Source organism: Lepidochelys olivacea (assembly GCF_965140295.1).
Source record: "Lepidochelys olivacea isolate rLepOli2 genome assembly, chromosome: 8".
NCBI classification, from domain to species: Eukaryota; Metazoa; Chordata; order Testudines; family Cheloniidae; genus Lepidochelys; species Lepidochelys olivacea.
This window is the reverse complement of record NC_140418.1, coordinates 70,278,911-70,293,323: the sequence shown is the minus strand read 5'-3', so window position 1 is coordinate 70,293,323 and position 14,413 is coordinate 70,278,911. Positions and strand designations below refer to the sequence as shown.

At 42.1% G+C, this 14,413-nt stretch overlaps 2 protein-coding genes across 7 annotated transcripts in view; both read left to right on the top strand.

Annotated features, from left to right (window-relative positions):
* LOC311525189 (putative oxidoreductase ZK1290.5) overlaps positions 1 to 5,684 on the top strand; it is a gene marked incomplete at its 3' end in the record, with an annotated part of 81,751 nt that extends 76,067 nt beyond the window's left edge. For 3 of the 6 annotated variants that reach the window (XM_084637081.1, XM_084637080.1, XM_084637082.1), the window contains one exon: positions 1,689 to 5,684. In XM_084637081.1, the coding sequence (XP_084493207.1) occupies positions 1,689 to 1,790 (102 nt within the window). The remainder of the gene's footprint in view (positions 1 to 1,688) is intronic. The other 3 variants (XM_084637085.1, XM_084637084.1, XR_014712712.1) reach the window with 2 other exon arrangements.
* A 2,909-nt stretch (positions 5,685 to 8,593) lies between these two features.
* S1PR1 (sphingosine-1-phosphate receptor 1) lies at positions 8,594 to 13,219 on the top strand. The gene is made up of 2 exons (XM_084637883.1): positions 8,594 to 8,992; positions 10,475 to 13,219. Exon 2 carries the CDS (start codon positions 10,619 to 10,621, stop codon positions 11,759 to 11,761), a length of 1,143 nt encoding a protein of 380 aa, XP_084494009.1. The 5' UTR covers positions 8,594 to 8,992; positions 10,475 to 10,618; the 3' UTR covers positions 11,762 to 13,219.
* Positions 13,220 to 14,413: the final 1,194 nt, after the last annotated feature.

Here is a 14,413-nt window from a genome sequence, read left to right as displayed (position 1 = left end):
ATCTACTGCCCTAAGCCACTTGTACCAGATCTCAGTCACCCATGCAAAGAACTTCACAAAACTTTGCTGCTTTTAACATGTTGCCATCAGTAGCCCTCTTGCTCAGCCTGTACAGCCAGCCCTTTACAGGGGCATCTTTGATGTACTTTTTGAGAGTGGACTTCTCAAGGCTGGCTGAGAGCAATTCAGACGCAGAACTACTAAAGAAGACTTTATATCAGCTGTATGATAGTTCCATAAATAGTTAACTCTTCCCCCACCCAATTTTTATAAAAGGGAGTTCCAGGTTTTTTTAGCTAAGGCTTCAATATTCCACCAAGGATGCGCCGACCTTAAATAAATCCATAACTTAGCTATGAAATACAGTTTTTTTTTCCCTTTTTCGTCTGACTTTTTACAGTTTCATGGTGAGAGAGAAGGGAGAGTTCTTTTCTGTGAGCTCTTTATTCCCCAATGGCTCTCCACAGCATAGATCCATCCCATAAAAATAAATTAAGTCTACCACTGCTGGAGGAATTTGTGGTAAATCATTCAACTGGGTGCATGGCAAGGTTGGTAAATGATCACTCCCTGGAGTATAGAGATGGAAGTCCTGTACTGTGGCTTAAATTGACTTTCTTGGCATAGAAAGAGTAGGCTGTTTTAATAGAGGCCTTATATTAATGGCACAGCAAATGTTTTTTGTTAATCATATAATATGTCCAGTGTAGCACGATTATCATAAAATACTGGTCTACAGCTATTCACACCTTTGATGTATCTGGAAGATGATTATCACAATCCATTCTGTCTAGGGAATTGTCTTCTTGCTCAGTTTCTTTCAGAATTACACATAAACAAGGTTCCAATTAGTGACAGATATTTCAATTAAGACTATATTCTTGCTCCTTTGACTTCAGTGTTTAGCTCTGATGCTCTGTCCAGTAATGTCAAGTTTGCTGGTGAGACAGAGAAAGCTAACAGTAGAATTTTGCTGGACTGATTTGCATCATTGGAGTAAAATTGAGTTTGAGAATATCTTTCCACTATATTTTTGTTAGTATTATGTTATCCAGTTGCACCACTAGGGCACTTCTGTTATATTTTAATAAGTGCAAAAAAAGATACGTAGTGATGGGATATAGTAAAGTTTCTGAGGACTTTGGATGCAGTGACTTCTGATAAAAGTATTTCAAGTCACTTACTGAACTCCTTTCAATCCTATTTTCATTTCCTGCTGCTGACTTTCTCTTTCCCCCCCCCCTCTCTGTCTATTGCAGTGGCATTAATAAACTCAGTGCTGTACTTGTAATTCAGACACTAGTGTGCTAACGCTTATTAATTCTTACTGTTTTGGAACTAAGCTGCTCCTGATTTCACCCATTTTTTACTGGTCTAGTTCACAAAAATAAGTTGTATTATATGGAAACACAAAACACTAATTTAGGCTTTGCAACAAATAAGTGAAATATGTTTTTCAATATCACTTTGAAATAGAAGTCAGTTTAATTAATGCTAAATTACAGTCTAACCCCCCAGAGGTCTTATGACACCCATATACACATTAAATAAGTTAATCCTGATGAATATTATTATGTTATTTAACAATAGAATGAAACCTGATTTTATTATTTGATAGCATATTTATAGTAAACAATCTATCTTTACCTGCTTTACTCTAATCATTGTATTATTTCCCTCAAACCCAGGTTTTTGATTTTAGTCTGAGAGAAGAAGATCTGGAATTTTTAGATTCTTTGAACATCAACAAAAAACTGATTCACCTAACCTATCCGTTATGGAAAGGATAACTTCAAACCAGATTGTTCTAACCTGCAACAACTGAAACACTAATACATTTTGAACTGCACAAAACTGTTTCACATCTACATTGTTCTATTACCTTTAAAGCTCCTGTCAATAGCTTATGATGTTGACTATTATATGCACAAAGTGAATTAAATGTGGCTTAGTTTCTCTCTTCTCACACACACACGTTTCTTAATACTCTGTTTCTCTGACGTCCAGGTCTTTCTGTAATATTTTCTTCTGATAGTTTGAGTTATTCTGTTCAACCTCACCATATTTGAATTCAGCTGCTACTGTTTGGGACCCTGCTTCAGTCAAGACTTGAACCAATTTATATCTATTGGAGTTCTGGCACTCCGGCCCAGATTTTCAAAGGTATTTGGGCACCTAAAGATGGAGATAGGCACATAGTGAGATTTCCAGAAGCATTTAAGGTGCCTAACTCTAGTTGAAATCAATAAGTTAAGCACCTACGTGCTTTCGAAAGCTATATTTTAAAAATCTAAATACCTTTAGGAATCTGACTTTAATTTCAGTGGAAGCAGGATTGTCTCCTCAATCCAGCTTTCAGTTATGGGCAAAACTCCTTTTCACTTCAGCATGTTATAACGTGTTCAAAGTGAGTTTCTTAATAAAAAAATAAAACAGTACTTAGTACATCCACCTGTGCTTTCCATAAGGAAGTAAGTAGCCCTATTCTGTTTTACAGATGAGGAAACTAAGAGGTTAAGTGACTTGTGCAAGCTCATATAGCAAGTCAATCACAGAGCTGGGAATAGAACCAGTATATCCTGATTTGTAATCTGGGATTCCGCAATTGGACTGTGAACAGAGTGCTAAATTCTGATCTTTGTCACATTAGTACAAATCCAGAGAAACTACTGAAGTTGGGTGTAGTTACGCCTGGTTTACAGTGGTGCAACAGAGATCAGAATCTGACTCAGAGTCTCCATTCTGTAGTTTACATTTCTCCCGTTTTCATTTAATTTTGTAAATTCTTCCAGGACACTGCAGGCCATTATCTGAACTCTTCCTCAGTTGGGCAAAGCTACGCTGTTGGCACTCTTACAAGGACCATCAAGTCCTGACTTACTTGAAGGAACAGCCCTGATAGCTCTCATGGTGCCTGATCTCCAGTCTTCATTTTGTCTTATTAAAGAAACAAGCACTTTTTGCATTCAAAGACTCAAAGGTTTGACTGCACAAATGATTGTGTGCAAAAAATTGTGGGCAGTCTACAAAAAATGTACAGAGTGGATAGTGGGGGAGTCGCACTCAGAGGTTTGCTGGGTGAAAGTAGTCGCTGATGCAGAAGTTTGAGAACCACTGCTCTGACTACTGGAAGCAGTAGTTAAACTTTCCCAGTCGCATGGTTTCCTGACACCCAACTTTTTAAGAAAACATACGGGTGAAGTGGCTGCTCTGTAACAATCCACTGCTAGACATTTAATTATACTACATCCCTCCCACTGAAATTTGCTTTCTGATATATTTGAGATTCAGGGACAATGTCCCTTTGTTCTCTAATTCTGGGCTAAAGATAACCTTTCTCCTGATCTTGAACACAGGTGATTCCAGAGCAGAAAGTTCAAATGAGCCATATACATGGAATTTCAGAGATGTTAGATTTTATAGCAGGATAATTTAGGATGTATTCAATACAGCATTCCTTCACAGTGGAGCCAGCAGTCATTTTAAATTTAGGAAAGTTAAGAGATCTAACAGAAAAGTTCCCTTTCTATCGTTAACCAGGACGGAATGAAATGCTAGTGTAAACTAGTTCATTAATAGACAACAACAACAATGGTAAATAGTGCAGATACATATTCAGGTGACCTACTGTATCCCTCTAAGAGCCAGCTGCTCATCAGTAGCTGGAGATAAATTTCTGGCCATTTCCTATTCAATATACAAACTCACAATATCTCTGTTCACACTGTTTTTGAGATGGCATTCCTTAAGTAATACATAAGCTTTGGGTCATTGTTTTCACAGTCTCATTTCTTAAAAAAATATGGGGCAACTGTTATCTCAGTAGATCTTCTGAAATTTACCTGATATCAATTATACAAGAACTTAATCATCTGAATTGGCCTGCAGCTTTACTTTGACACAAAATGTTCATTTACATTTCGGATTGGTGCAATAAGAGTGAAAGAAAAGAAGAAAGTCACAGCACAGCTAAAAGAAAGACCTTGGCCAAACTTAGCCCTGATATACATGGGTGCTTCTCCTGTGACTTGCAATGGAATAGCAAGCACATCAGTGCAATTGTGCCTGGCTTTACTGGGGTGATTTTGGTATACACGCAAAACAAAACTATTTATACTGAAAAAGTGACAGGACAGTAACACTTCATGTTGTGATGTGGAGTACCCAGGTGCAGAACCAGTTTGGGATATCTTGTTCAGATCACAAAGGTGATAGACTCAGTAGATGGGGAACTCACTAGATATGCAGTCACCTCCTGCGGGCCAATTCCTGGAGCAGTAACAGTGCCCCTTGGAGATGGGTACTCATTAGCTTTTTATGCACTCTTATTGTCTCAAGAGAGGAAAGTGTACAGTTTAAAGGGAGTAGAATGGGGTAAGAACCTCTGAAGGAAGGGTGGGGAATTCTCCTTGTCCATATGGATTCATTATGGAGAGAACCTATCCTTGGACAAATGGGTGCACAGCAGAATTAACAAGTCTTTGCCTCTTGCCTAGCTCTGGCTTCTTTGAAGCTCCACTTGTCTTTTCACAGTTGATTCAGGCTAGGTAAACAGCCTGTAGCAAAATCAAACCAAAAGTAGCCCTGGAGTTTGCTTCTTTTCCAGTACTGTATCAGCTATTGTGACTCAGAAATAATGCTTGCATGAGACAAAGTGCTTATTCTCAGATATCAGGATAAGAACCAGAGTTATTCAGCCTGTTCAATATAGCCAGAAACAGAAAAGTTTGGTTTTGCCTGTGCTCCTGTAGTCTGTAACCCAGTGAAAAGCACCAAAAGGACTCATTAGAAATTAGCCTTGGAAAAAGTGCAGAAGCAGAGGAAAAGGCTGGGAGAGAAGAAAAGGAGGAGATGCACCTGGAGGACAAAAAGATCACAAAAGAAGTGTAGGAAAGATAGTGACAAATAACATGCATCATGCCTGTTCTAGGGAGAGTATCTGAAAGGGTAAGCAGATAATTCAGCCTCCATGTACCATTTGTTGTTTGCTGAGCTGCCAACACGGATGTCAAGTAGGGGTGGTCAACCAGCATTGATGCTGGATTTTGTGATGTGGGCACCTGATTCCTGAGAACTGGATTGAGATTACCAAGCCATTTTACACAGGCCACTGAATAGTCAGATGAGAACAACTTTCAGTCAGGACCATTTTAGGCTGGATTTTGACCAGACACCTAAAAATCAGTACAGAGATACCCTGAGTCATCCCCAAGTACAGCACGTTACTTTCATGTACTGCTAGAGTAAGGTTACAGGAGAGTGTATTTCCTGAAAAGAAACACATTTAAAAAGATATCTATTAACTCACTTCCACTTAGTTGTCTTCATAAATAAGCTAAATAAGGGGTGTCACTAAAATATGCAACTTGTGTATGTGAGGCAGTTACAAGGGGATGCATATGTCAACCTCAAGCATGATTTATTTTTGCATGACTTTTCTGACAGTTGCAATTTAACCGCTGTATTTTCCTCCAGTCTCAAGAACTTTCATGATTCTAGTTTTGTGGTAGATGAGTAAATGTCTGTTTTCAAGTACAATTTCAGCTGAATCATTCAGGGAGAGGTGTGGAGCAATTGAAACATGACTATCAACGTAAATAAAATGAGATGCTCTGGTCTGTGTGGCAGTGTTATTGCCAACTGAATTGCATGTAATGTGAAATAAAAGACCTAATTTATTAAAATCTTATTGCGTGTTGTGATGTTCCTTTGTATTGTGATCTTGGGTGGGGGTAAAGAGAACAGTGCAAGGGAGGGGAAGAAGGTTTCTGCATGGTTAGCCACATTGACCACCCAAGTAAGGGTTAATATTCCAAACACTATAGAATAGTATTTATTTCAAAAGTTTAAAAGGAGAGTGAATAAACCCCATGTAACACTCACTCTCTCTCTCTCTCACACACACACACACACACACACAAATTCTCTATCCATGGAGTATCCGCCAACTCTCTCTCAGCACCAGTCACTGTCACTGCCTTTTTTGTTCTAATAATAAATAATGAATTTACAATATTTAGCATTTTTCAGAATGAAAGTGCTTCACATCTTCAGATATTTACAAATATTAATCAATCCTCAGGATGCCCCCACCACCACCACCACACCCAGTGAGGGAAGTTCAAAAAGTAAGTGGTTTTTTTTTTCCTTTATACAGATGGGAAATCTGATACACAGTGAATTTAGGTGAATTACTCATGGCTACACAAGGAGTTAGTGTCAGATCTCAAGTGCTATTAGCTACCCAAAATATGGTCATTTCACTAGCCCACACTGCCTTTTGTAGATAAGAACGTTACCACAAAAAGGGGTCAAGTATAACAGTGTGGCACAAAACAATGAGAAATGTTCCATTTTTAGAGGCAATAACAACAAACCTTTTATTCAACTCATTCCACAAGTGTTATTTTTAAAATCCACAGCTGGAACAGAAGCATATGAAATGACATACAAAGGGCACACTGTGACACTATTTTTTGGTATGGTCTCCATCATTGTCATCCTGATTTCTTTACCTCTTAACCGCATCTAGAGAATCTCTTGGGGGGGAAAGAACAGAAGAGATGCTGGAGTTTCCTTCTCATCTGTGACAAATCCTAGTTTGGAACCCGTGGTCCTCTATTGTTGGCTGGCATAGGAAAGGTAGATGTTGGAATTAATGGGCAGGAGGGGGAAGAATCAGGGACGGATTAGTTATTTGGCATAAAAGGCTCATGACTGTGACCGTTGGCTCTGGGGTCAATATGCTCAGGGGTGGCAAGTTATATGGGCCCATGGTGCCCGTGCTCCAGAAAATTCAGAGTCCGGGGACCCGGCTCCACCAATGTTTGGAGCAAGGTCTCTTCCCCAGGCCCTGCCAGCCACCCCGGGCACCTCCCCTGGAGCATCCCCCAGCCCCGCCTGCTGCTCTTGTGCGTCTCCCCTGGAGCATCTCTGCCTGCGCCCTGGGCAGCTGCCCTGCTGCTCCGCACTGCGCTCCCTCGCTGGCCACTGCCAGCTACAAAAGGGGGCAGCAGGCTGAGGAGGGAGAAGGCACATGTGTGATGGCAGCCCCCACCCCACCCCCGGCACTCACCACAGGGGAGGCGAGGAGGCTTCTGGACCTGAGAGGGGCCAGGCCCTTAGGAGCACATGCAGTGACAGTGCCTGGTCAGTGTGCTGCCACGGGGGAGAGGGGGCCCCTCCCTCAGAGCTTGCTGTTGCCAGCAGGGAGAGGGCTGCAGGGACTGTGGAGTCCCTCCTCTCTGGCCCCAGCCCTGGGGCAGCCTGCCTGCACCCCAAACTCCTCATCCCCAGCCCCGTCCCACCCCAGAACCCGCATCCCCAGCCAAAGCCCTCACCCTCTGCACCTTAACCCTCTGCCGCAGCCCTGAGCCCCTCCCACAGCCCAAACCCTTCGGCCCCACCCCATTAATTTTATGTGTACCAATATGCAGGTGGGGGTGGGGAGGCAGGACTTTGACCCATTCTGGGCACCACCAAAAATTATACAAACCTGCCACCCGTGAACTGATGATGCTGTCATCGCACATGGTCAAGGAGTGCAAGTGGAGCGCACGGCACAGCATAGGCCATCTGCTCTCAGGAGACAGGCAGGTCCTGGCATTAACACTTGGAGCTGCGGGAGCCTGCCAATGCCTGCTGGTGGAAGAGGGGAGCCCAGGCCTCAGCCGTCACTATCCCAGTGCTGGCGGCAGAAGGGCGGACGGGGTCCCGGCTGCTGCTGCGGTACTCCTTGGGCAGCAGTGAAAAGGAAGAAGACCTGCGATGCCATCACTTGCCTCCAAGGACGGAAGGAGGGCGTTCTCCTGGCCAAACTGCTGCTTTCCCAGGGGAGCTGATGTACAGGTTTCCACTCACCGCACATTTGCTCCGCCTTGCCGGGCAGAAGGGTCTGTTAGCTCAATCCAGTTTGCTTAGCAAAGAGGGCATCTCGACAGGCATTTCAAGCATGCTAAGCCACCTAGAGGGAGCCAACACGATTCAAAGGTTTCAGAGTAACAGCCGTGTTAGTCTGTATTCGCAAAAAGAAAAGGAGGACTTGTGGCATCTTAGAGACTAACAAAGATATTTGAGCATAAGCTTTCGTGAGAAGTGAGCTGTAGCTCACGAAAGCTTATGCTTAAATATCTTTGTTAGTCTCTAAGATGCCACAAGTCCTCCTTTTCTTAACACGATTCAAAGACAGCCTTTCCCGCTGTGGGGCACTGATGCCCCCGGGGGAGCAAGGATCCCAGAGAGGGTGACATTGCCTAGTGCCTGAAGCAGGGGGCCTCTGGGAGGTGGGAGACTGGGATGTCTTTTAGGCACTCAAAGGTTAAAAGAATGAAGTCATTTCGTGCTAGGTCTCCCCCCACCTCCTCTGGCTGACATCTCGGGTCTCCCCAGCTCTGCATCCTGTCGCTGACCTGACTATGAAATCTGGGGGTAGAAGGGAGAGGAAGAGGCTAGCCCTGCTTTGTACCAGGCTAGCTCCAGAGTGACTCCTCGAGGGGCTTCCACCAGCGTTGAGGCTGGCTCCTCAGCGCCTCTTCCCATGTGTGTTTTGTGTTAAACACCCAGCCCCCGAGCTGCTACAGCCCCTGCAGCAGGAGGGAGATGGGATTAACCCTTCCCCGCCGGCAGCGGAGCGCTGGCTCAGGCACCGGAGACAAGGGTGGGAGGAGAGCTGAGCCTGGCGGCCCGAAGTTTCTCTGCTTGACTGATTTCAGTTAGGGCACCGCACCCTGTCTAGGGTTCAGATCTCGAATTCAGCTGTGTGTGTCAAGGAACCCAGCAGGGCAGATGCAACGAAATCAGCCTGTGGTTACTGAAGAGTTAAAAAGCTGCTTAAATCGTCTCTTTAGAAAAATAGGAAACCGAAGGGGTGGAGACCACTAGCTAAAGGAAACGTTTAAAGCCACTTGCATAACAAAGCCAAGTTGGAGTTCTTTCTGGGGCAGTAGAGATGCGGAGTGCAGTGGCTTCAGAGACTGAACGCTTTCTGAGCAAGGTAAGCATTGGGAGCACAGTTTGGGACGCTGGCACTAGAAACCAGCTTTTTGGTATAAATCCCCGTTTAAAAATCAATGCTCTGAGTGAGTCTTCCCCAGAATAAATACTGGATTACTGACTCAAGAGCTTCCTTCATCGGCAGCTGAGCCTCCCCTTACTTTCTGCCGGAGTAGATGTGGGTTTAGCTTTAATTATTATTACTCGGGTTTATTACAGTAGTGTACCTCAGAAACATCCAGGAATGGAGACCCATTGTGCCAAGCACCATACAAACACAGAGTTTCTGCTTTGTGATTCGCATTTTGATGAGTGAAGTAGAATAGCCAGTGTCCTTAGCAACTGTTAACTACTCAGCATCAGCAACTGTGTTTGGCCAGGAGTAGGCAAAAGAATATTTCTCAGTAAAACTACACAAATTTGTTAGTGAGATCTCTGGGAGAATTTGATAGAGAAGTAATGATCTGATCACTCAATAGATCACTCTTGTATATCACACCTTAACATGCTAGGTACCTGGGACTCCACTTTCTGCTTCTCTACTTCTATAATCTTTTCTTTTCTGCTTTCATTGCATTATTTAACACAGCTAATTCATTTGCTTTTGTTTTACTTCCACCCTTAAGTGGCACCTATAATTTTACAAGCCTTATACATTTTCTTTTTTGTGTGTTTATACAAGTTATATTTGTATTTGCCATAACTAAATTCCAAACTGACATTTGCTCATTCCTTTGTTTCAGACAGACTTACAAAATGTGTTTGATAGCTTATTTTATTTGCTTTTCTGAATTTTACACTGGCACAACTTTTGCAAAGGATGATGTTGCCAAATAGAAGTGAGTAGGGGCAGCTTTTCTGCTTACAGCTTTGAGATGGGTCTCTTTACACACATCAGTGAGCACCAACCCCTTTACCTCTTCTCAAGATGGCATCAGTAAATTGCAGAACTGCCCTCCCTCACAACACATTTAGAATGTTAATAGTGGAAAAACAGTGAGGTCGCTCCAGTCAAGTGATTTTCATGCCGGACTCATTTTGTGCATTTTCAGTTGCATTTAAAACAAATCAAGCCTTTTCTCTTTCTAAACCTGAACTTTTAAAAGGTGTTTCCTATGTCAAAAGTTTGAGAAATTGAGAAAGAGAGAGATGGATCTTGTGTTTTCCACTGGCTTACCTTGGGATCCCTCGCACTGGGTGAGATAGAGACACTCGGTGCAAGTCCCATTTCTCTTACTTATTTGTGCAAATCTGCATTAAGAAAAAAATTTTATTGGATGAGCTTTATCTATTTACTTTGCTGAGCCATTTTTTTTACATGGTGGGGGGAGAGGGTGAATGGACCTTAGTGATTCGTTTGTGATCTAATATCTAAACCTGACATGCAATGAAATGAACAGATTGTTTTACATTGTTTTCAGTTTGCCACCTTGTTTGCATCCCTTCCTCTGACTCTTTGCTTTGTTTATGCCCCTGCTTTAAGGGCTGTGGTGTCTGAGGTTACCCAGGGAGTACCGGACACTGGAGCCTTCACCTCAAAGATACTGCCACAAGGGTGGCCGGTGAGGTTTCTACTTGACTTCACCCTCTAGTGGGCGGCTGGAGAAGTGCCACTCAGCCTGGAACCATGGACTCTACCAGCAGCCGCCAGAAGAAAGTTTTCAATGACTCAGTTAGCGATTATGTCAACTCTGAAATCATTAAGAAACATTACAACTTCACAGGGAAGTTAAACGAGAAGGCAGACAGTGGAATAAAAGTGACCTCAGTGGTTTTTATCATCATTTGCTGCTTTATCATCTTAGAGAACATTTTTGTCCTGCTGACCATCTGGAAAACCAAGAAGTTTCATCGACCCATGTACTATTTCATTGGGAATTTGGCTCTGTCAGACTTGCTGGCTGGGGTGGCTTATACTGCCAACCTTTTGTTATCTGGACACAAAACCTATAGTCTCACCCCTGCCCAGTGGTTTGTCAGGGAAGGCAGCATGTTTGTAGCTCTGTCAGCCTCTGTGTTCAGCCTGCTGGCCATTGCCATTGAGAGGTATATCACCATGCTGAAGATGAAACTCCACAATGGGAGCAACAGCTTCCGCTCCTTCCTACTGATCAGTGCCTGCTGGGTGATATCCATGATCCTAGGGGGGCTCCCTATTATGGGCTGGAACTGCCTCGACCACCTGCAGAGTTGCTCCACTGTGCTGCCTCTCTACCATAAGCACTATATTCTCTTTTGCACTACAGTTTTCACTGGTCTCTTATTATCCATCGTTGTCCTCTACTGCAGGATCTATTCCATGGTCAGGACTCGGAGCCGCAGGCTGACATTTCGAAAAAACATTACCAAAGCCACAAGGAGCTCAGAGAAATCCCTAGCCTTACTCAAGACAGTCATCATTGTCCTGAGCGCATTTATTGCCTGCTGGAGTCCCTTGTTCATCCTACTCTTGCTGGATGTGGGGTGCAAAGTGAAGGCCTGTTCAATCCTCTTCAAAGCTGAATATTTCTTAGTACTGGCTGTGCTCAATTCAGCCACGAACCCTATCATCTACACCTTAACCAACAAAGAGATGCGGAGGGCCTTCATCAAGATTCTGTGCTGCTGCAAATGCCCCTCTGCAGATTCTGGGGCCAAATTCAAGAGGCCAATCATAGGAGGGATGGAGTTTAGCCGAAGCAAATCTGACAATTCCTCCCACCCACAGAAGGATGAGGGTGACTGCCCGGAGACAATCATGTCTTCAGGCAATATCAACTCATCTTCTTAGAAGTATCCATCGGGGGCATATTTAAAAGCCTCCCCTTTGAAACCCGACAGACAAGAAGCTACCTGCTCACTGTAGCAACTCCAAAGAGATGGCCTAAGTGAGCAAGGTAGCATTAGTTCTGAAGAGGCAAGCAGGGCACTTGCAAGGGTGGAGTTCAGGAAGTGGGACAGACTGTTCTGGCTTGAAAACATTTCCCTATGGAGCATGTTTTGTCTTTGCACTGAGGCAGACTCAGGATTGCCCGGAGTATTCATAACTCGGAAAGACTGATGCCTTGGTGAAACGGTGCCATGTGTGTGTGTGCGAGTATGTGCGTGACTGAGAGGCAGAAGGAGGAGGGTGGGAAAATGAATTTTTTTTTCTGTGTGAAGAACGTGAAGTTATTATTTCTTCACTTGCAGAAAAAGCCCTGACACAAATGACCTTTCTGTACCAAGTTTAGGGATGGCTCTACTATCCTGGGTCACAAGCGTTTGCCATTTGGCACACAGCAGGAAAGAGATTACACCAATGTAATCTAGATCACTGACAACCATAGGCTGGCATCACTTTCCTGAGTTTTTAGATGTAATAAGATTTCACCTGCGGAGTCCAAAGCTTTTCTTTAGCAAGATCAGTTCTGTGAAGTTGTGCTGAAAATTCATATTACTTTTACGATCATGAGCCAGACTCTGCATTCGATTACATTCATATAACCCCAAAGAAGTCAACAGGATTGCATGGGAGGAGCTCAGAATAGCATTTGGCCCGATAGATCTATTGATTTGTTATATTGAGTATGAAATAAATTACATGACCATAATAGTTACAGGATAAAACTACAGTTAAAGAGAAAATTAATGTGTGATATTTGACAAGATAAATATAATATCAAGTACTATTGGCATCAGTGTTTTTGCCTGAGTAAGGACAGAGTAAAAACTGAAAAAGAACTTCAGGATTTGGCCCATAGTGTTTCCATAGTAAAGATTGATTAGAAAGTCTGTATAGAATACCATGAGATTCAGAGAAATAAAAAAGGACCTTTGTCCAAGTGAAATGGCTATTGATGACATATAAATGTACTTCCATAACAAAATGCAAGACATTTTTTGACACTTACTTTGTGTTCTTTGATTAGAATGTTCATAATTTCAGGAAAGATATCTGTATTTTATCAATTCACGTAAGAAATACCTTTAATTTAAATTGAATGTATTTGTTTTATGGCATCATTTCTATTACGGTATTTTTCTAACCTGCATTAAGGGGATTGAATGTATTCAATAGATATAATTAACGAGATGCAGAAGTCTTCAAACACCTAGAGCATTACTATAACAAAAAAGTGTATCGGGGTAGCTGAACAATTGATTAATGTACAGTTATTGTCGAAACCTAGAAGTGATTTTCTATAAAAATATTGTCTTTGTAGTATGATTTCCAGTGCAATTAAACTGATTTTTTTCTTTGTTTTTAAAAAATAGTATTTAAAATGTTTTGACTTTTATTGTTCAATTTGCACATAGCTTTATTGATTTCTAAACATTAATAAACTGATTTTTTTAAGATGCTACTATCACAATTTTTTTGTACTATCATAAAGATATGGAGCATGATTAATTGATCATAGAAGTCAATGGAAAGACTCTCATTGATTTCAATAGACATTGGATTAAGCTGATTCTGCATGACATTTCTGTTCAATTAAGGACATAGATCCATAATGACACCTTTATTTACAAAACAATATAAAAGGATACAAGAACATGATTGTTTAGGTGCTCCAATAGAAAGGTGATGGGTGCCAGTAAAAGAACTTGAATATATCTAAGCTCCAAAGCAAGAAATTTCACTATGGCAAATAATGGAGATTACTGCAGTTACTGTCCAGACGGGAATAAGTGAAATACCATATAATTCAGGAGATCATGCATTAGAAATTAAGTCATATATTAATCAGTCCCATTTCTGTTGTAATTATATATGGAAATGGGGGGAAAAATCTTTAAAAATAGTTGTGAATTTTGCTGTTAGCTTATTACAAACATCAAGGTGGTTTATATTTAAAATATAAAGCTAGAGCCTCAATTGGCGTAAATCAATGTCACTCCACTGACTTTGTTAGCTGAGGATCTGGCCAATGTTTTTCAGTAGCTACTGTATTTCTTCCAAGATTTGACTCTTCCATTTCCCCTATTGCTGCCATTCTCTCTAGGTAATACTTTAAAAGTTTCATTCAGCTTATACAGGATACAGTTGGGGCGTAAAGATAAACCTCACCTTCTTATGCAGTACGTCATTTCTGTGCAAGGTTTACTGTGGGAAACTGGAGCCTACTAACTGAGGAAGGCTTTAGGTCAGAACCTCTCACTTCCTGAAGGAAATTCCAAAAATGCTCTGAAGACAAAAGAGTGGAAACAGACTGGAATTTCTCTCCATCTGTCTGCCTGTACGGAAGGAATGATTTCATGTATACTCACTTCCTAGGCTTTTTAATTACTGTCCTGAGCAAAGCTGGAAAAAACGTCAAATCTGTATTTGTGCAAAAGATAAAACTTTTCTTGGCTTAGGCCTACATTCTGGCAGTGACTTAGGGCACTGATAGGCAATAGGGAACATAAGCTAAATGCTCTGTGTATGATTTGTTCCCCTCCCCACCATGCAGAGGGC

Excerpts from the sequence above, each read along its gene's own strand:
- S1PR1 (XM_084637883.1), top strand. The coding sequence starts at position 10,619 with ATGGACTCTACCAGCAGCCGCCAGAAGAAAGTTTTCAATGACTCAGTT.